Source organism: Amborella trichopoda, chromosome 11 (assembly GCF_054954075.1).
Source record: "Amborella trichopoda isolate Santa Cruz 75 chromosome 11, AtrichopodaSantaCruz75HAP2 v2.0, whole genome shotgun sequence".
NCBI lineage: Eukaryota > Viridiplantae > Streptophyta > Magnoliopsida > Amborellales > Amborellaceae > Amborella > Amborella trichopoda.
The window spans coordinates 42,358,309-42,380,358 of record NC_142346.1 but is presented as its reverse complement, the minus strand read 5'-3'; the positions used below and the strand labels follow the sequence as shown (position 1 = coordinate 42,380,358).

The 22,050-nt window shown below is 34.6% G+C and overlaps 1 protein-coding gene across 1 annotated transcript in view; it reads right to left on the bottom strand.

Moving 5' to 3' along the window:
- Positions 1-566: 566 nt before the first annotated feature.
- Positions 567-22,050, bottom strand: part of LOC18431866 (uncharacterized) — a 29,994-nt gene continuing 8,510 nt past the window's right edge. The window contains exons 5-16 of the mRNA XM_088850635.1: positions 21,541-21,722; positions 19,463-19,681; positions 18,720-18,858; positions 17,564-18,107; positions 13,183-13,550; positions 11,746-11,927; positions 8,669-8,760; positions 8,356-8,582; positions 6,500-6,675; positions 4,764-4,982; positions 2,810-2,948; positions 567-1,198 (exon numbers count right to left, since the gene is read on the bottom strand). Of these exons, the coding sequence (XP_088706761.1) occupies positions 650-1,198; positions 2,810-2,948; positions 4,764-4,982; positions 6,500-6,675; positions 8,356-8,582; positions 8,669-8,760; positions 11,746-11,927; positions 13,183-13,550; positions 17,564-18,107; positions 18,720-18,858; positions 19,463-19,681; positions 21,541-21,722 (3,036 nt within the window). The 3' untranslated portion in view covers positions 567-649. The remainder of the gene's footprint in view (positions 1,199-2,809; positions 2,949-4,763; positions 4,983-6,499; positions 6,676-8,355; positions 8,583-8,668; positions 8,761-11,745; positions 11,928-13,182; positions 13,551-17,563; positions 18,108-18,719; positions 18,859-19,462; positions 19,682-21,540; positions 21,723-22,050) is intronic.

The following is a 22,050-nucleotide window of genomic DNA, read 5'->3' as shown; positions in this document are numbered from 1 at the left end:
AAATAGGATTTCAAAAAAATAGGTGCCTATAAGAGTGACTCATGCTTTTGGAAAGTATATAAATTAAAGGAAAAATATTATACAAGGTTGCAACCCTTAAAATGTATAATTAAGGCGAACCTACAAAATCCATCACAAAAGGTTGTTTTGATATTGGAAAACCCTCACACTGATCATCTCGACATCGAGACATATGAATATGAAAAGAAAAAATGATTTTGAGACCTAAAAATAGTGTATCTTGCAACACATTATCTTGACCGCCCATTTTCAAAATTTTCAATTGTTATATAGATCTACTAAATTTGAACCATTTTTGGAGTACAAGATTTTATAATTAGAGATGAGAATAGATTCTCAAGTCCTCCTATGAATTTTTTACACCAAAATTATGTTTATGATAAAATTTGGAGGGATTCCCTAACTTGATTGTTTAAGATTGCAACCTTATACAAACCACACCCTAAATTAAATGTTTACATTATTTGAATGCAACAAAACATGTGCCACGTAGTGTCATAATTAACAATTATAATGCACTTAATCAGCATAAATTGCATCACCAATCCATGCTTAATTATTTTGATATGAACAGATTCAAAGTTCTTTTTCTTGACTTCTGACATTCACAAGAACTTGAAAATATAGATCAAGGAAGAAGGTTATGGTAAAAATCTTTTATCAACCACTCAAAGTCCATGTCTAAGCCATTAGCATAACCATCTGCTCTCTTGTAAAGAAGACTCATTTGCCTTGCAAAATCGACTACTCCCTGGCTACATAAATCCGGCACAATGCCCCGACACTTGAATAGCTCCCACTCAAGCTCACGATTGCTTGAGGCGATCAGGTGTCTCAAGTGCACTATGGCCTGTTCTTTGCTACAACCAGGATGCTCCTTCATGTAGCATCCGACACCTGATGCCATCTGCCCTTCTCCTAATTCTCTTTCGAATGTGACAATGTCATTCGAAAGCCTTGCAATGATGCTTACTAAATGTAGCAGTCGAGAGCCGGGGCCAATCCTTTTGAGATCTTCTTCTGATACCTGCTCCCCCAACAGGAATGTGGAACTCATAGTGCATGCTGCTGCACAAACTGTGTTGACACCCACTTTGATATATTCATCAAAGGTTGGTATATATCGTGAATGCTTCCATTCAGCCTCCTTCAGGACTGACCTTATCACTTCTATGAACTATGAAACATGCATAGGAAGCAAAAGAGACACAGATTAGTGACCCTAGTATTATTATAAGCTAACATATTTCAGTGAATTTCTTCTTTGGCTGAGCTAAAAAAAGGCCAGGCTAGCTTGTTTGGACCTAGTGAGAAAATTGGGCTATCATATTATAGTGACTTTTTTCCCTGCAAAAAAAAAAAAACAAAAAAAAAAAAAGAGGCTTTCTGACACAAACTTCATGGGTTAAAATCCTTGACCTCCCTCAACCAATGTAAGTAATGCATAATTAGATTGTTATCATTTGGCAGTTTCATGTTCTAAGCCCTGAACAACCAAAGGCACTTAAGTTGGTTAAATCACTAAAATATCCTTGTTCAAGATCCTCAACCCTGAACTTGGGTAATTTTGAAACTTTCCAACAACCTTGAACTATGGTAATTTTCAAACTTATGAACAAATTTTTTAGTATTAGAACTTAAAAAATAAAGCTTATCGTGGTAAATATGATGATGTGAGAACTTTAGCGATGTTGTATGATCATTTGAGATATTTGCTGTATTTATGTTAGAAAATAGTAGAGTGCATGTAGGTAGCATACTATATTCTTAGTCCATCCAACACACGGCCTACATAGGAGGAATTTCTTTATATAAAATTTTGATATCCACGTAAAAATCACTAGGCCAGCATTTAAAGAAAATTCAAAATGTGAGTCCCTATATCTACTTGATCTATTTGATTTGCACTATTTTTCAACTTTAAACTTCATAATTAAAGTTGAAAATAGATTTTAACGCCATAATAAGCGCTTTCTAGTACATGAACCATATCTTTAATTAGGATTTGGATACACACCTTACTTTAATGGTATAAACATTTACAATAATAGAAAGTACTAACATTTACAATAATAGAAAATGTTATAGAAATGTCCTATATAATTTTTGAAATGGAAAATAATCTTAAAATTTTCAAAGTTTACACTGAAGTGCCTTTTTTGTCCAAGTTTTTTTTCCTGAAATATCCGTACTTCGGCACTTGCCAAATGGCATATTTCGTTTAACATGTCAAGGTCCGGCACTATTTTTGAGGGTAAGTACGAGTTCAGTACTTGAAATCAAATCCAACACTCACCAGAGGACCTAGAATTTGGTTTGGAACTTCAAACAAGTTTTCATTTGTTTAAGTTAAAACTAATGAATTTAGAGTGCGGTTTGTATAGAGCCGAGGCTCTAAACATTCAATTAGAACCTACCTTTAAATAGTGTCGAGAAATGTGGTTTCTATACTGGAAATCTTTGTGATAACCTTAAAATATATTTTCATCTTTAATCATAAAATGTAAAGCTTCAAAAACAATGTAGATCAAGTAGATCTATGAAATCTTGAAAATCTTGAAAATTGATGATTCAAAAATTCGTTACAAGATGTACTATTTCCAAAAACTTGAAATCCATATTTTTTCATGTTCATGTATCTTGATGTCAAGAAAATCAATTTAAAGAGATTTGAGCGTCAAATCCACATCTTCTAGTGAAATTTTTTATGTGGGCTCTAATTTGATTATTCAGAGCCTTGACTCTATATAAACTTTTTCCATGAATTTATAGAGGGCTAGAAACATACTATTTGTTTAAATAGAGGAAAGAGGTCACGGCCTTGAGCCTTGCTACATCTGCTTGCCATGTCGTTCACAGTGGTGTGGAGGCACCTAAATGTGAGTGCCATATGATGAGGAAGGCCTTCCACAAGTGATACATCCCATCTGAATCCAAAGCACAATGCCTATTTAATCTTTAAAAACCAAAGAGCAATATTATGCTCCCTCGGGAGCACAGTTTATTTCTACTTCCTCAGTAAGAGGACTACTTAGGAGGATTTTTTCAATCTGAAATTTGATAACCACCTTAGAATTACTCGATAATTATTCTAAAAAGAAAAATGAAATTTGAGTATGTGACACTTAGATCTCACCATTTAAAAACTGTGCGGTTTCTATTTAATCTTGAGACATTATTTTTTTAAGTACTTACAGGGTGCCATTAGGAAATTCTTTTTATTGACGCTAATTTATGTGTTAAAGAGGCCATATCTCCAAAATTTAGGGTCCTAATACTAATCATAAGTGATGCTTTATCCAAGGGAGCAAATAAACAATACATTCGTAGGATATCTTTTGGAAAAACCAAAAGCTAAGAAAAAACCAAAACCTAAGAAAAGTTTTCATTGGTATTGGAATGTAGGAAAAAACTTCAGCAAAGAAATACCTTCTTCTATTACTATTATTTCTTTAATTTTATAATCAAGCTATGAGTTTGTCTATGAAAGACGTATAAAAAATTATTAATAAAAGGATTAAGTAATTTGAGATCAAGTGGTTGGGGGTGTGCTACTTAGTCAAAGTCGAACCGAAAATTTCTTACTTTTATGACACAATCCTAAATTGTCGGATTTCACATTTGATGGCTAACAACAATTCTAAGCTCCTTGTAAAAAAAAAGTAAATAGTAATATATATCCAATCCCATCCCATCTTATTTTCCCACGATGACTTCATTTCACAATAATCCTATTGTCTCAAACTGAGAGAGATGCTAATGCCAAATGCTTTAGATAAATTAACTACGTAGCAAGAATAGTCTTCAATTCTCTTGTACCTCTTCTGAAGGAATGTTTTGATCTTCTATAATTTTTATTTTTTTGAATGCCTTCAAATTCAAAAATGAATTTGTTATATGAGTAATGATCTTATAGGACCCTCTCCCACCCATGTGTGTAGGACCCTACATGATCTCCATTAAATTTGGCACGAATCCCTAAAAAAGTTATCACATGGGTGTAAGACTCGACTTTTTAAGATATCCGTGCCAAATTTAATGGTGATCTTTTGGGGTCCTACACACATGGGTGGGAGAGAGTCCTATAGGATCATTTCTCTTGTTATATTCTCACAAAAATAGTAAAGTTTAAGAATTTTTCTTTGTATTTTGGATTGGAAACTCCTTTTTGAAATTTATAGAACTAATAATCATAAAGGAATTCTTTTAAAAGTTATATCGCATGTTTACAAGTCTCTTCTTTTCTTATGTTTTTTATTTCGGGGGGTAGTTTACCTCTTTAACTTCTTCTAAAACTTATAGGGTGCGGTTTTTATAAGGCTACAATTTTAAACAATCCGATTAAGACGCACCTCCAAATTTTATCATAATGTGTAATTTTGGTGTTAAAAATTCTTAAGATTATCTGAAAATCTATTTCATGCCCAATTATAAATTTTAAACTTCAAAAATGGTTAAAATCAAGTAGATCTATAGACATATGAAAGTCTTGAAAATGAACGGTCTAGATAATGTGCTGCAAGATGCACTCTTTCTAAGGCTCAAAATACTTTATTTTCCAATTCATAGATCTCTATGTCGAGATGATCAATTAGAGGGGCTTTCAAAATTAAAACAACCTTTTCGGATGGATTTTGAGGTGCATCTGTACTTCTCATTTAAGGTTGCAATTTTATATAAACTTTTTCTAAACATTTTTTTTTTTTTTGGGTAAATACGAATGAATGTCTGCAATACTGTACCTCTTAACTGCTTCATAGTATTTTTCGAGATCCTTGAGTTCTGTTGTGGGATTGTCGAAGAAATCATCCTGTAAACTAACCAGGCATCCACACTTGGTGAGGTCTACTCGAGAATCTGAGAATTTAGGTTCAAAGAAGCAAGTGACAATCGGGAAGTGAGACTTTACAATCGGCTGCCGGGCGAACTCATACTTATCTAGTCCCCAACCTGTCCACCACCTATAATGGAAAAAGTGAAATATTTTCGTTAGTTTGTTTCTGAACTGCAATTTCATTTCTGAATGAGAACGACTACTTTTATTATTTGTGATCCAAAAAATAGTTTATGGGCAATATATACTTACAAAAACATAATAAATAAACGAATATGAAAAACAAGAGTAAATCACTATGGCAGCATCCTAAACAAGGAAATAATCTACCTATGTTTTCTATCATGCTTCTCAATTAGCAAAAGTCAATATTGCTCTTCAAATTATTGCATGAAATCACTAATGTCAAAAAATTGAAAATGTAAATAAACCACCAATACAAGCCACAATGTCTGCTTATAATATTTGATATTAACCCCCCCCCCGCACCCCAAAAAAAAAAAAAACAAGTTGTAAGGTAGAGAAATAGCCCGAAATTCCACAAAGTCTAGCCACGGAAGATATTTGTTTAGCTCCCCTTTTGCTCAGAAAAATCAAGTAGATCATACTCTATGATACTGGACAATCTACCCAAAGCTTATTTTAATTTCAAATGCTAATTTACAGGTCCTTTATGTGATAATGTCCATAAGAGCTTCTTTTCCTTGCCAAACTCTTCCAAATCGGATCTCCGAAAAAGCTTCAATATTTTGAAGGACTTTAAATTAACTAATCCAAGACTAACAACGTCTGTGAATAGGACTCATCATTCTTTTTTTTCCCCTTTCTAGTATTTCATTAGGAAAAGATGTCTTACCCTTGGTAGAAATAAAACTCAAGACATCTTGTGGCAACCCTCCACCCTAATCACCTAGCCAGCCTCTTCCTAATAGGAGTCATAATTGATTTCTAACTTATAGCATTCCCAAATCCTGATTCCCCAAAACTGAAATTCATGATTCAATCGGAAAGTGCTGGATTCTCATGTTAAATCTTCAAATTCATGGGGCTCTACCAATATGAAAATTCAGTTAGTCCTCAACTTGGCTTCCTTCTTTTGCCATTTTTTTTGATAAGGAAGCTTGCCTCATGTAGCAAGTCCCGCTAAAACATGCAAGTTTTTCCAGGGCTTCTATCTTGTCACTCCCATGCCTGCAACCAATGCTATCCAAGAACCAGTCTGGACAAAAATCCAATGAAGAACTCCATAGGGAGAATTTTCATTAATTGAATGTAAGCAAGAGTTTCATGGCCACATTCTTGATTGCTCGAGACTTGACTTTTCCACAAAGAAATCAAAATAATCTTTTCTAGAAAATGAATTGATCTGAAAAAACTCTTGCATGCAAGTTTCTTCTCATGATTTGACAATAACCCATATCAAAATTCTCAAGTTCCACCCACTAACAATTTTCTTTGTTTCTTATTCATTTGACAGGGGAAGTGGGGTTTAGTTCAGCATTTATTAAAAATGAAAGGTGTTTTGAAAGCCTACTTCTAGGTTAAGTAATCCATCAGGAAGTCACCCATCTTGCCCAGGCACGCTTAACAAGCTTACTAAGTTATTTACCTGGTTCCTCAAATAATTAGAGAACTGAGAATTACCTATTCACTTCCTCTATCTCATGCAAATACAGTTTTTGGAGAGAGTTCAACTCAAGTGAGGCCAGCTCCACATATTGTTGATTGATTCCTTCACCAGGCCAAAGTTGACGTACCAGGCTTCTCGATTCGAGTCTCGGCAAAAGGCATTGTCTTGGGTAACAAAGTGCAAACTCAATCTGCCCAACATTTGAGACACACACTTCAAATCCATGGAAAAGGAGAGAGAGAGAGAAGGAGAGGAATTACATTAGCCTAGATTTTACCCGTCACAATAGAGAGAGAGTTGACACTTGAGTGCAAAACAAGCTCTAACTTGTTTCCATTCAATATACGTGTAAACCACTGTTTTAAAAAACGCCGAGTCGAACCGGACTCGCCCGGTTCGACTCGGAAATCGTGAAAAGGGGACCGGATCGCCTAAAAAATCGAAAATCGTCCGGTTCTAGAGAGAACCGGACGATTCTGTACAGTGAATCGCAGATTCACTGTACGGAATCGGCGAGTCCGAACAGTGAATCGGCAAGTCCGTAGGGAATCTTTTTTTTTTTTTTTTTTTTTTTTTTTTTTTTTTTTTTTTTTTTTTTTTTTTTTTTTTTTTTTTTTTTTGTGTAATCCATGATAGATTTTTTTGTAATACTTGATCGATTTTTTGTAATCCATGCTCGAATTGTTTTTGTTTTTTTGTAATCCATGATCGAATTTTTTGGTTTTTTGTAACCCATAATAGAATTTTTTGTAATCCATGATCGAAATGTTTGTTTTCTTTTCTTGTAATCCATGATCGATTTTTTTGTTTTTTTTTTTTTTTTTGTAACCCATGATAGAAGTTTTTGTAATCCATGATCGAATGTTTTGTAATACATGATCGAAATGTTTGTTTTTTTTTTGTAATCCATGATCGAAATGTTTGTTTTTTTTTTGTAATCCATGATTGAATTTTTTGTTTTTTGCTTTTTTTGTAACCCATGATAGAGTTTTTGTAATCCATGATTGAATTTTTTGTAATCCATGATCGAACTGTTTTTTTCTTTTTTTTTAATCCACGATTGAATTTTGTGGTTTTTTTTGTTTGTTTTTTTTTGTAATCCATGATCGAATTTTATGTAATTCATGATCGAATTTTATGTAATCCATGATCGAATTTTATGTAATCCATGATCGAATTTTATGTAATCCATGATTGAATTTTTTGAAAATTTGTGATTTTTTTTTTTTAATCCATGATCGAATTTTTTTTTGTAATCCATGATAGAATTTTTTGAAAATTTGTGATTTTTTTTTTAATCCATGATCGATTTTTTTGAAAATTTGTTATTTTTTTTTTTTAATCCATATTATTCAAAGAGAAAATGAGAGAGATGATGATTCTGAAGCCACCCTATCCCAGTCATATTATTCACATATCGAGTCTCAACAGCAACAGTGTAGGGATGAGCACGAAATACTGTAAATTAAATGCTGAATGGCGGTTCATGCAGGGAAAGAACATATCAATATTCGCATATTCATTCAAAAACATGAAAATTCTTAATGGAGTACCCTCATTTTTTATTGAATTCCTAAAAAACAATATTTATAATGAATTTTAATAATTTTTTCGAATTTTTTTTAAGCTTTATTCTGACCGATTCACCCAATTCCCGATCCGGATATCCGATTCGCCGATCCGGATCGGTTTTTTGGAAGCCCGATCCGAGTCACCGATCCGTTTTTTAAACCATTGGTGTAAACTATCACCTGAGCCCAAGTTAAAAAGGTCTTGATCTTTAAAAATGACTATTTCAAAAACAGGTCGGGGCTCGTTATCCTCACTTATTTACCCAAAAAAAAAAAATGTAAATTACTAGTTAGGATACCTCAGTTTTGAGATTGTTTATGCGAAGGTGAGGGCCATCTTTCAGCAGTGAAATGTGAAGTTGAGTCTCTGAGAGGGTTGCTGCTTTTTCCATTATCTCGTACTCCCATGGGAAGGCAAACTGCGAACACATGAACAAGTCTAGTAACACACATACTCCTTCATGGGAATCAATCGAGAGAGAACTTAGCCCTCCATCATCTTCCTTTAGGTATCCTTTCAAAACATCTGTCACCAAACACATCAGAGTTTCGTCCATGATAATTCGTCAGCACACACACATGCACGCACGTACACACAAAAAGAGTGAGCACCTGCAGAAACTTGGTATCCGTGTAGTCTGAGCAAGCGAAATCCCATGACTGTGGTTCGTATATCACCTAGTCCAAGATCACAATCCCATTGCCTGCATTTTTATGAACGATTGTCACCCAGTATTCAAAAATGCAGCAGGCCACATAACTCGGGCGCTACATGGTCTGAGTTGTTGGGTTTATGTGGCCTTTAAGAGAGATTGTTTAAAACATTTGAATAAATGAATCATAAATTCAGTGGGAGTGTGGTCCTCTTGTGGACTATACTTGGCAAATGCAATTTGCCAATACTCGGACTAAGCTCAACGTGCTAGGCTAGCCGAATTGGAAAGATCCAACGTACCTGGGCATAGAGATATAAACAAAGAGGGTTTAGTAGTTTAGCCCTTGATGAGGTCGGAGTATGCTCGGATGAGAGCCAAGGAACTGTGTGATCTTTGTGTGTGATGCATAGCCTATAGAGACAAGGCTAAAACCCCATCATTGTATCATCACATGACATGTACATAGATAGTCGTATTGACTTATTGAGATAGAGATCCATCATTGAGGGTGAAGTGTGCATATGTGTGAGAGATTATCCCTATGCACCATAGAGACATGGTTGCATCATAGTCTAGCGAATCATGGTTTGTCTCTTGGAGAGAACATTAAATCCACATACTGGGATTACATCTCCTCGCCTATTAATTGACTTTGGCGGTCCAATCATGAGCCCTTGTTATAGACTGTGAGCCATGAGAACTGCTGGGTCAGTTTGAGAAAGCTATTGTAGATCGTGATCCACAGTTGAAGGTGGAGTGCTCATGTGCGTTGATAAATCTTAAATCTCTTCGGATCCGATTTCCATCAAAACTAATTTAATTTAATTTATATTATATTATTTGATTTTTAGAATGTTTATTTGAATTTTTGTGAATCTTCTGATATTTTAATTTTGCCATTTGGATTTATAAATCAAGAGAAATTCATTATCTAAAGTTTTAAACAAATTACGAAGAATTAAATCCTAAAAGTCAAATTCTATATTTTCCAAAATATGTGGGACTTACCCTTTAAAATGAGGACCAATTTAAAACACATGGGGTAAATTGGGTGGGGCCCATGAGTGGCCACTAAAGGGTGGCACGCCCCACCCATAGGGGCTTGCTTATTCTTGCTAAATATAGTGAGAGGCATCCCATGCTAGTTGGCTTTCTTTTTGTTGAGAGAAGCCTACTTGCGTTAAAGAAATGAAATATATGGTTTTAGAATATCTTGATAAACAAGAAGGTTTTGATTGAGAAATAAGAAATGAATATTTCCTAATAAAAAAATAAAGAGATATTTTTCTTATTTAACTTATTTAATGGGAATAGTTTAGAAATTGGAAGATAAAGTTTTAATACCTTTCTTAGTATCTTGATGGTAGATCTAAAGAATGGATGTCTTACATTTAATACCCTACAAGTCTCCTTAAATTGACGGTCAAGATTTGCTCCTACAATTTATAGTAAACACCAATGTATGAAAAAATCTATAAAAAAGATCATTCATCTCCCATGATCTCTACACACCTCTTGGCTCTTTTCTCTCTCTAAGATCATCTCTTGCTCTAAGGCTTCCTAGAGGGGCATGCCCCACTTAGGTCACATCTCTCTCTCTCTCTCTAAGAAACCCACCCTAGCCTACCTCTCTCTCACAAACTATCCTAAAGGGCATGCCCCAACCTAGCAAGTCTCTCTCTCTCTCTCTTGTAGGCTCTAAGGGACCATGCCCAAGCTAGGCTAGGCCAGTATCTCTTAGTGGGTAGCAAAGGGGTTTGAGCCCTTAGCTAGTAGTTTTTCTCCCTCATTTCTTGATTTTTATCTCTCATAAAGATCAAGCCAAGGGGCTTGAATTAGGCTAAAGCTTTGAGGCTTTAGGTGGGTGGTTCTAAATCAATATCGATATGCATTGATTGGATTTTACCATAAGAAGGAGAATCAAGAGAGCGATCAAAGATCCCAAGCACCATCGAAAGTAAAAAACTCGACGTGGAGTGTACTAAGCCCGGTTGAAATAACCTCCTACAATTTTACTTTTTTAGAGATTTAATTATGTTATATTCTTCTTTTACCATAAAGCAAAAGAGTCTAGGTTTTTTATTATGAGTAATGACACTATGAGACCCTCTCACACCCATATGAGTAGGACCTCAAAGGATCACTATTAAATTTTGATACAGATCTCTAGAAAAGTTAACACCTGGTTGTAGGACTTGGGTGAATATATTTATTGATAACTTTTCTAGAGATCTGTGTCAAAATTTAATAGTGATCATTTGGGGTCCTACTCACATGGCTGTAGGAGGGTCTCGTAGTATCATTACAATTTCATTATTGTGTAAAGTTTTGTTTTAGATGATAGCTAGTGAGATCCTATTTTTCTTTATTTATTTATTTCAAGTGAAATTTAATTGTGATTAGACATTGTGAGTGATATTACCAGTGAAACAAAAATTTTAAAAAAAATATATACACTATGCATTATCACATAGTTCATCTTTCACAAGTGACTTGGGTGCATACAATTGAGTCACTCGAGTATGTGTAAATCAATAGTAATTCATTGTGAATCAATTATATGTGCCCAAGTTGGGGGGAGTCTAGGGCGCACTGGTTCCCTCGAATAGGTTGTTGTGGGAAGACGTCATATATAATATATATTAATCATATATTATAATATAATTATATATTATAATATTTCTATATTTATTATAATATATTTTTTACATTATTATTTTGGTGGAATATCCATATCTATATTATAATAGAATACAGATCTTAAAATGTGAATATATGTATTCCACCTATTTTTGTGGAGTACAGATGTCCACATTTTGGCCTCAAGGCATGGATACAAATCTTCTCGCGGAGACTGAAATCATATCCAAACCGCATTGAAATTACAGAAATATCTGTATCCATGGAAATGAGTCTCTTAGAGACCCATTTGCAGGGAGTCAAATGAGCCCTTGAGAAGCCTAGGCTGTAGCGCTTCACTTGAGTCAAAAAGACAATTGCATGACAATGAAGATCCTAGGTTTGATGGATTACCTATAAACAGACTGCAAGATATCCTTGATAGTATTCTTGAAGTGAGGGTGGATCCCAAGCCTCTCCATTATGTCAACATCTCTCAGTCGCTCGTACAAACACTGGCTGGCTTTCCCATCATCACTATGTGACCCAAAATTCTCATTGATTTCTTTGATAAGATCTCCTACCCTCTTCTCTCCCTGTAAATTTTAAGAGTGTTTCCCTTCAAATTATCCACTAGGATTGTATGTAATATCAAAATAGTATGCTAAGTATAATCCCCAACCATCCATTCTCTTTGATTATTTATGGTTGAATTTTTTTGAATTTCGTCAAAAAAATATGCTTCTCTTCCAAATGTGATCTAGTAAGTAGTTATTTGCAGTGATGGTGATGTGATGTTGGTGCTAGTTTTAGCGGCAGTTGAGATAATACGTGCGACAATGGTATTGTGCGCGTTGGAGCAGTAATGGTGGTAGCTCCATGGCGGTGGTAGTAGTGCAATTCCACAGTCATAGTGGTGTGGGGGTGGAGCGGTGGTGATAGTGGTGGTTAGGCAATGCAGTGGTGGTGGTGTTGTGATGCGGAGCATAGAATAGTAATGCTTATAGAACCGTGCTTATAAAACCGCTTCAAAAGGCTTTCTCATACATTGCTTTTGCGGGGCCGGGGGGGGGGGGGGAGGGAATTTGGTTATGGATCCTTTGAAATGTGTAATAAAGATAAAAGAATTCCTTTTGACTTTATAATTACATCTAAAGGCCAAGTCTAACTATGATCTCCTCGTATCAAAAAGTAAATTATCTTATTTTATTTTGTTTCCGAGTCTGTCAATATGGTCAAAGCTTTTTTTGCAACCCAACAACATATAATTCATATGCGACCCCACTTCTTAGACATTCGACTTGAATCAAACGACTATGAATGTTCATGCTGCAATGTTACCCAAACATTGTTTTATTTTTCATTTTCTTTTTACAAAACATTTTTGGATGAAAATTTGGGCAGCCCATCATAAAATTAGGGCCGAACCTAGAAAAAATAAGAGTTCCATAAAAATAAATAACCAAAATGCCCCTAAAATTTTTAGAGGTGTTTTGGTCATTTTGATCACCTGAAATATTTTATTATTATTTTTATCATGTGCTCTCCCCTATCATATATATGCATTCCTCGAATTTTACTTCAAAATGATTTATGGAATAAAACTTAAAATAAAAAAATATGAACCATCAAATCAAGATCTGACGGGTAATAGCCAGCTTATGACATTATGACTCAAGTCATCGCAACAATCTACTTATATCAGACGGTTGAGATCAAGGGTCACATATATTATACATGTGGGTGAGATTACATAGAACGCTTTCCCGTCAATATAATTGTGCATGTATAATATTGAGTGAAATTTTCTAAATTCTAAATTCATCAACCAATTAAAAGTGAGACACTTACATCGCCCTCATGGTGAGGATGTTTCTCATCAGTTTCTTCTAAACTTGAGGGCATGGTGACTCCATGAATGCCCAGGCATGAGCACACATGCCTCTTGAGACCTGTACGGGCAACATGAGGTGTAATAGGGAGGAAATGGGGAGAGAGAAGAGAGGATTGAGACGGACCATAGAAGCCATGAGGAGAGAAGAGAGAGAAAAGTGGATATGTGTGTGGACATGTATGAGAGAGGGGAGAGGAAGGAGGAGAACCCCTGGAGGCATGAAGAGGAAGGAGAGAGAAAGAAGAGCTCATGGAGGCACGAGGAGAGAGGAGAGAGAAAGTAAGAGAGGGTGGAGGGAAGTCACTGAGGAGAAGAGCCATTGTCTCTATATTGTGGAGTTTCATGTCATGACTCCTTTGCCATTGGCTCTTATATAGTTATGTGCTGACCCGCAGAAGTCTGTTATGTTTGTTTTTCCTTTGTTATTTATTTTTTATTATTTTCCTTTTCATTTTTAGAAATATCTCAATAGTTGCAAAGTGCTGGACTTTCACAATTTGGGGAAACTGACAGTAAACTTATAACCCTGAAAATTTTGAAATACCAGCCTAGTCCATGAGCCTAACCCAAGGTTTACCTCCTTTTAGTTTTTTTGGAAGAGTATGCTAATATCTCTTATAAATTATAATCAGTGGTATTTAAAAAATAACTTCCACATTTTCATGTCCCTTTTGGGTCTTTTATTTGAGAAAGGTTTCTATACTTTCCCTACAGTATAGAAGAACTATCCTCCCCTACCATCCAGTTGTCCAATTTTGATCAAGAGAGCCAGTCGTTGTTTGATCTTAGATCCGACGTTTCAAAGTATTTTATTTTTAATGTTTTTTATACAAATTTTATGAATATGAAATTTGGTAAGTGTAATCTTCTCATTGGGGCGCACCTATAAAAAATATTGAAAATAATTCTTCTTCGATAAAATATAATGATTAAAATACCCCTTGAATCTTTTAGGGGTATTTTGACCATTTTATTTCATTGAAAATATTTTTTTTATATTTTTCGCTAGTGCGAGTTTAATAGAGAATTGGACGTCCAAATTTTGGTGTAAAAATAGTTTATAAAAAAAAATTAAAAATAAAATAATTTAGAGACGTGACATTGTGATTGGGGCAATCTTAGCCCTCCATTCAAAATGAACGGTTGGATAAGGGGAAATATATAAATTTTATGCTGTAGGGGAAACATAGAAAGCTTTCCCTTTTTATTTTACCTAACTTGTCCAAGCATATATAGGATAGTGTTTTACCTTTTCTCCCAAGGTTGAAGCTCTTGATCTAACACTTCATTTGTTTACTGTTTTTATCCTCTTCTTTTTTAAAACTAAGTTAGTTAGGGGTTTTATTATTCGTATAGATCAAGTGGCTTATTCTTTATGCGACAATTTAGCAATTTCTCCGTTTGTTTTTGGCTAAGTTTGTTGGGGGATGTATTCTTTGAGCATCTTCATACATCAGTTGCTTATTCTTTAAGAACAATGGTTTGTCAAGTTGCAGTTCTATCAAAATGAGTAAACGCTCACATCATAACTCACGAGAAATTGTAATTGAAGTATCGAAAAACCTTTAAATCGATCATCTCGAGTTGAATATTATAGTATGAAAAAAATTAGGATTTGAAATTCTAAAAATAATGTATATTGCAACAAATCTTTTGTACCATCCATTTTGCCCTAGAAATAAGCGTTGATAGATCGGCAAGATCTGCAGCATTTTTTTAGTTTCAAATTTTATTTTGGGTGCCAGAAATTGATTTTAGAGCCATCGTGGAGCTTTTTTATGTTTATCGGCAAGATCTGCAGCATTTTTTTAGTTTCAAATTTTATTTTGGGTGCCAGAAATTGATTTTAGAGCCATCGTGGAGCTTTTTTATGTTTATAGTGCTTTTAAAAATGAGGATTTCAGGTGAGGCTTTATTTTGTTTTTATAAAACTTAAGCCTTATTAAAACTTCATTCCATTCTTTAGCATTTTTTTTTTGAAGTTAGACAATTAGCCGTTTTCTAAAGCATATGGTTCGCATAGATTCCTTCCCATCTCAAATTATGCTTGAGCTTTTGTCTTATTTGAGAAGGAATAAGCTGCAAAGTTTGGTCGGAAAGATTCTATCCAAACCGTTGAATATTTCGATATCAGACAGTTCTGCGCCTGATTTTCCTAATGTAATATAATGTTTAGGGGTGGATATCTAGTCAGGGTGGACCTGCCAACCTGGGTTCAACATGACAATGGTCGGGCCCTACCCTAAATTATTTGACCGTGTGAGTCGGGTCTAGATCCAAATTACCTGGGCCTGGCATGGGTTAGGTATGGGTCCATCCTGGAACTTATTGGGTCGAATTAGGTTCGGGTTAAGGTCAAAGCGACCTGACAGTACCCAAATATTTTTATTTAATAGGCATGTATATTTGCAATATTCTTTATATTTAAAAAAACTTTGTTATTTTTCCTAGTCTTGCTAGGAACCAATTGGATCAGGTCTGGGTTGGGGTTGACCCAAACACGACACAATCTAGGGGTGGCAACGAGTCGGGTCTGGGTCCGGCCGGACTTGAACCCGGATCCAATTGGACCCGACCCAAAAATAAAAAATATATAGATAAAAACATATTTAAATATTAAGTTAAATATATACATGTCTTATTTAAAAGAAAAAGTTTATATAAGGTTGCAACCTTAAATGTTGAATTACATATGCATCTCAAAAATCCATCGAATTGAAAATTCCTCTAATTGATCATCTCGACATCAAGGTGTATGAATATGAAAAAAAATGATTATGAGTCTCAGAAATAGTGCACCTTGAAATACATTATCTAGACCGTTTATTTTCGAGATTTTCATATGTTTATAGATCTACTTGATTTAAACCATTTTTAAAGTCTAAAATTTCATAATTAGAGATGAAAATAGATATTTGAAAATAGATATTAAGATAATCTTAAGGAATCTTTACTTCAAAATTACATATGATAAAATTTAAAGGTGTGCCTTAATTGGATTGTTTAAGGTTGCAACTTTATAGAAATCACACCCTTAAATATTATAACTAAAAATATATATAGTTATATTTATTTAAAAATTAATCAAATATTATTATAATATTATAAATTAAATATTATTAATATAATAACACTATTCATGATGGGTTCGGGTCTATGACCCGAATAGTATTCGAATCTAATATTTAGACCCGGACCCGACCCATTGGGTCCAATTCTTAGACCCATGCCCGGTCCGGGTCCATTGCCACCCCTAGATTACAGTAAGAGAATGTGAATTGCTTTGGGTTCATTCATAAAGACTTAAACACATGTAGACAACCAGGATTTGTGACAAAATACCCAGCTTAGCAGGGCTTAATTGTTTCAAGTACATACACAATCTGAGGGCCTGGACCACTAAATGAAATTAGTACCAGTGTCTTCCTCCATTGTGTCTCAGCGCGTTCGTAGCCATAATCGTCGGAACCCTATTTGTGCATAAAAATGCTGCCTAACAGGGGTTATTTAGTACTCGAAAATGGTTTGATAGGGCTGTAGCTCTATCGAAACAAGCGAAGCCTCACCTCATAACTCAATGCAATTCAAGAATTAGAAAACCTTTATATCAATCATCTTGGTTTGAGCATCATGGTTGTGGATACAAAATAAAATTTCAAGTTCTTAAAAAACTGCATATAATAATAAATTATCTAGATTGTCTATTTTGTCCTAAAATTAAGTGCTTATAGATCGACAATATCTGTACCATTTTTTTAGTTTCGATTCATTGTCGGTGCTAGAAATTGATTTTAGAGCCATCACAGAGATTTTCGATAGTGCAATCCGGATTGGGATTTGAGGTGAGGGTTTATTTTGTTGTCGCAGATCCTAGGCCTTACAGAATTGAAGTTTTATGTAAGGTTACAACCTTATACTATTGAAGTAAGGCACACCTTAAAAATCCTTCAAAAGAGAGTGTTCTGGCATTGAAGAGCTCTCCAATTGATCATCTTGACCTCGAGATTTATGGACATGAAGAAAAAACAGAGGTCAAAGTCCAAAAAATTGTGCATCTTGTAACAAGTCATCTGAACCGTCTATTTTCAAAATTTTCAAATATTTATTGATTTTCTCAATTTATACCATTTTTAAAATTTTAAATTTTTATTATTAGAGATGAAAATAGATTTTCACGTCATCATAGGGTTTCCGACATTGGATTGACATCTCCAAACAAATTTTAGAGGTAAGGAGGCAACCTTATACAAACCTCACCCTAATAGCCTGAGGAGCATGATCCAAACCCAACCTCACAGGCTACTTACAACATCCAACACAACAAATTTTCAGATTATGGAAGAGATTTGTAGTAAAAATCCTTTACCAATGTCTCAAAATCACTGTCCGGAGCATTTGAAAATCCATCTTCTCTCCCATAAAGGAGGCTCATAAATCTCGCGACATGGACAGCTGCACGACTGCAACAATCAGGAGCAACCTCTTGGCACTTAAACCACTCCCTCTCAATTTCATGGTTGCTTGATTCAATCATGTCTTTCAATTGGGCCACTGCCTGTTCTTGGGTGCAATTTGGGTGGTCTCTCATATAACATCCAATGGCAGATGCCATCTCACCATGACTTGCCTCTCTCTCAAACGTGACAATGTCGTTGGAGAGTCGACAAACGACGCTTACCAGATTGAGCAGATTTGAGCTTGGGCCAATGGATTTCAGTGCTTCGTCTGATACATACTCCCCCATTAGGAATATCGTGCTCGTGATGCATGTTGTAGACCACGCTGTGATAGGTCCGACCTTCATGTACTCATCGAATGTTGGAATGTCACCTGATACTCTCCATTCTGCCTCCTTCAAATGTGCCCATAGCACTTCTGTGAACTGCAAAACATGAGATGGAAACTGATGGTTACAGCAGGTAGAACCTTTAAGACTTTGTAAGAAGGTTGAAGTGTCAACCTTATAGTGTAGAAGTGAGGGTACCTCAAATATCCATCGGAAAAGGATCAAATTGTACCTTTGGAACCCAGGCCAAAAAAAAGTATATTTGAGCAATGGTTTTTACCATTTAATCTATTAAAAAAATGGATCGGAGCTCAAAATTCCTCTAAACCAATTCTACTCCAATTTTCATGATCCAAACTCCATTGGATGATCACAAGTTAAATTAAAGATTATTTAGTAATATTTCAGGCAACAAAAGCCACGTAATCCATCGTTTTGCTTGCCATGTAACCCACCTAATCTATACCTTATCAGATTGAAAGGAAGTGAATTCCTCAAAACTGTTACATTCAAGTAGAGTGAATTGAATCAATCTTTGTAATCAGTTGAGAACTCATCATATATGATCATAATTTAGATTGAATACCAATGCAAATTACTTACTTTCAAACTTTTTTCTATAAGAATTATCTATAGTTTCCCACTGATTGGCACACAAAAAAAAAAAAAACAATTTTGTGTTGTAAAAGTAGTGGAGTAGAAACTTACTATTTCTCTAAATAAAAGGAAGAGGTTGCAGCCTTGGGACTTGCTGGCTTGTTCTGAAATTGAATTGACAGTGGCATAAAAGGACTTGAAGGTGAGCGACATGTGTTCGGGAAGACCGTCTATACCAGATAAGTCCCATCTGCCATCAATAACAAAAATGGTTCCTCAAAAGTTGATACTAATAGATAAATCTTAGTGCAGAGTCGTAAAAGTAAATTTATTAAATCCAATGAACCTAATAAAAAAGCAATTTAAATATACTGTCAAAAAAAGATATAAAAAGGAATTGTAGATCATCTACAATGTAAATCCTATATGCCTAAATTATAATGTCAATTCATGAGAACTTGAAAATCTTTGTACAAAGAGTCATAAAAGTAAATTTATTAAATCCAATGAACCTAATAAGAAAGAAATTTAAATATTTTGTCCAAAAAGATGTAAAAAGGAATTGTAGATCATCTACATTGTAAATCCTATATGCCTAAATTATAATATCAATTCATAAGAAGGGAAACACTTGAAAGTCCTTTCTCAATTTCCATTGCAATTACTTTTTATTTATCTGCATATATAAACATCAAATTGGAGGGGGCTTGGGAACTCCCAATTACCAGTTAGGATCGAATGTTCCTACTTGTTATTTTTCTATTTGGTTTTTGAATTACTGAAATTTTTCATAAAGTTACAAGTTGTAAAACCTAACCAGCAAAATAAAATTTTTATCAAATAGATTAGAATACCTCTCAACAGCTTGGAAATAAAGGCTCAGATCCTCGAGTCGAGAAGTTGGAAGATCAAAGATATCATCATGTATTGCACTCATGCATGCTATCTTGACAAATGCCATTCGCGCTTCATGAAATTCAGGTTCAAAGAGACCGGCCGCAATTATAAAGTGACACTTTAGAACCGGATAACGAGCAAACTCAAACTTATCTAAACCAGAATCTGCCCACCACCTTCGATGAGAAATGTAGAAGTTTTCATCACTGGTATGTTTTCCATTCTATTTTGGAAACAATAATATAAATCCCTTAACATTTCTATGATATTCCAGTTTCAGTATACACATTATCTTCCATTTATATTTCTAAGCAACAGAATAATTATGAAATCAACCTAAATAGATCAGAAATTCTTGTGATCAAGCTATGAGTATACAAATTTACCTCAACACATCTAAATTGCTTCTGATTTTTTTGTTCATAAAAGTGTTAATTCACTAGGAAAATAGCTATGAATTTGAAACAATTCAAGTAAAACTTTGTCTTAGAAGCATATTTTTTTGAGGTTCCAAAGAAATTATTTAAATACATAAATCATTTTATCAACAACAATAAAGTTTCAAGATCGAAAATATAACCAATACAAACTTTTATTTAGAAAGGGATCTTTCTCCATTAGTCAGAATCATCTTACAAGTAATACCTATTATATTTGTGAAAACAAATCACACATGTGAGAGTTTTATTTAACTTTTCTCTATTTTATTTTGGGCCATTGGATTGGATTGCATCTAATCCAATAGTTGTGGTATTGTAGAAACTTTACTCTTTTAAAGGGATTAAAACCCTTTTGTTTAGGGCGAGAAAGAGTGAGAGAAAAAGATAGAGAGATTGGGCTGCAATTGAGTTTTCTCTTGAAAGTTTGGTATGTTAGAGAGAATAAGTGAGCAAAAGACTTGAAATCCATTGTGGGTTTGCTGTGTGTCATGTTTTAATGTGATAAAGTGATAAAGAGAATCCATTTTTGGGTGTTTTTGGTGTTTGATTTTGGGCTCTGTTTAGAGTGAGAAATGGTTGCTGGAAATTGATATTTTGAGCTCGATTTCACTTTGTAATCTTCTCAAATCAGTAAGTGAAGTCTCGCACCATTCTCCTGTAGATATAGGTCACGATTTGTAACTGAACCAGGTTAAATCTTTGTGCTATGTGGATTGAATGTTGCTGGAATTTTCATTCTATGTTCTTGCTTTGATATTGTGTAGTTTCCATTGCATGTTTATATTGATATGAATGTACAATAGTTGTTAATGTTATAAACCCTTGATGATTTTTCACTGATCGATCCCAACAATAACAAGTTAACCTACAAAATCATGCGTACTTGGTACAAATGGTATCAATGCCCAATGAACAAGGATGGTTGTGTAAAACATCGGATAGGCCATTGCCCCACAAAAAAGTGTAAAAGATAATGAAGTGGAGTTATCAAATTTTGCATACTATGCAGGCATCATACCCTTCCTGATTTATCACAATTTAAAAAATGGGCTGTCTCCTAATTCATCTTTGATATTCTCTTAATTTATCTTTGATATTAAGTAATTGTTTATCAATAGTTTTTTAGTAAGCTCTCAGAGCTCTCAAATGGACTAGAGCCAAAAATATGCAAAAGCTGATTTTGAGGCCTCTACAAGTCTGTTGCTTCTACAACTTGCAACGAATGACCATAATATATTTTAATAGAACATTAGTATGCAATGTTCGGATTTTCAGAAGTACAAATATTAGTTCTCGATTTGCAAGTGCCTAATTAATAAATAAGAGAGAGGAAAAGGGAGGAATATGACCATAAACTTTTTTCTTGGTTTTCTCTTCTCTTTTTTCCTTTTGGGTAACCTTGAGTTTCAGCATTGTGGTAGGCATCCTATTTTAGGTGGGAGACTATAAAGAAAATTTCTTCAGAAAAATAAATTAAACTAAGTTATTTTTCAAATAATTTTCAACTATTTCCACCATTATTTTTGTTATTTCTCCCTGTTTCCTACAGGCATTTTGATCATGCATGCATACGAGGGATTGTGTAAATCAAATACCTGTTTAGTTCTTCAATCTCCTCTAGATAGAGTTTCTGTAGGGAGTTCATTTCAAGAATGGCCAACTCCAAATATTTTTCATTGGTTTTGTTTCCAGGCCAAAGCTGATGAGCAAGGCATCTAGACTCGGGCCTCAGCCTCGGCCAAAGGCTTTTCCTTGAGTTGGACAATGCAAACTCAATCTAAGAAAAAACAAAATCATCAAATCAATACCATATTGAATCGCTTCCCCCACGAAGAGAAAATCAAAACTCCAAACAAGAGACTCAGACCTCTAGGTATCCTAAATGCAAAAGTTCATAAAGAAAACAAAACAAGTTTAGTGATACAAATAAGCTTTATCTACTATTTAATCCCGCGAGTATATAGAATTAACAACAAGCTGGCCTTGGCTCAAATGGTCCTGGCCTGGGCCTGGTGCCTTGTTCATTCACCGGGCTAGGCACTAGACCAATTCCAATTGGGCCAGACAAGCTAGGCAAAGCTATGACTCTTGACCCAAGTGCAACC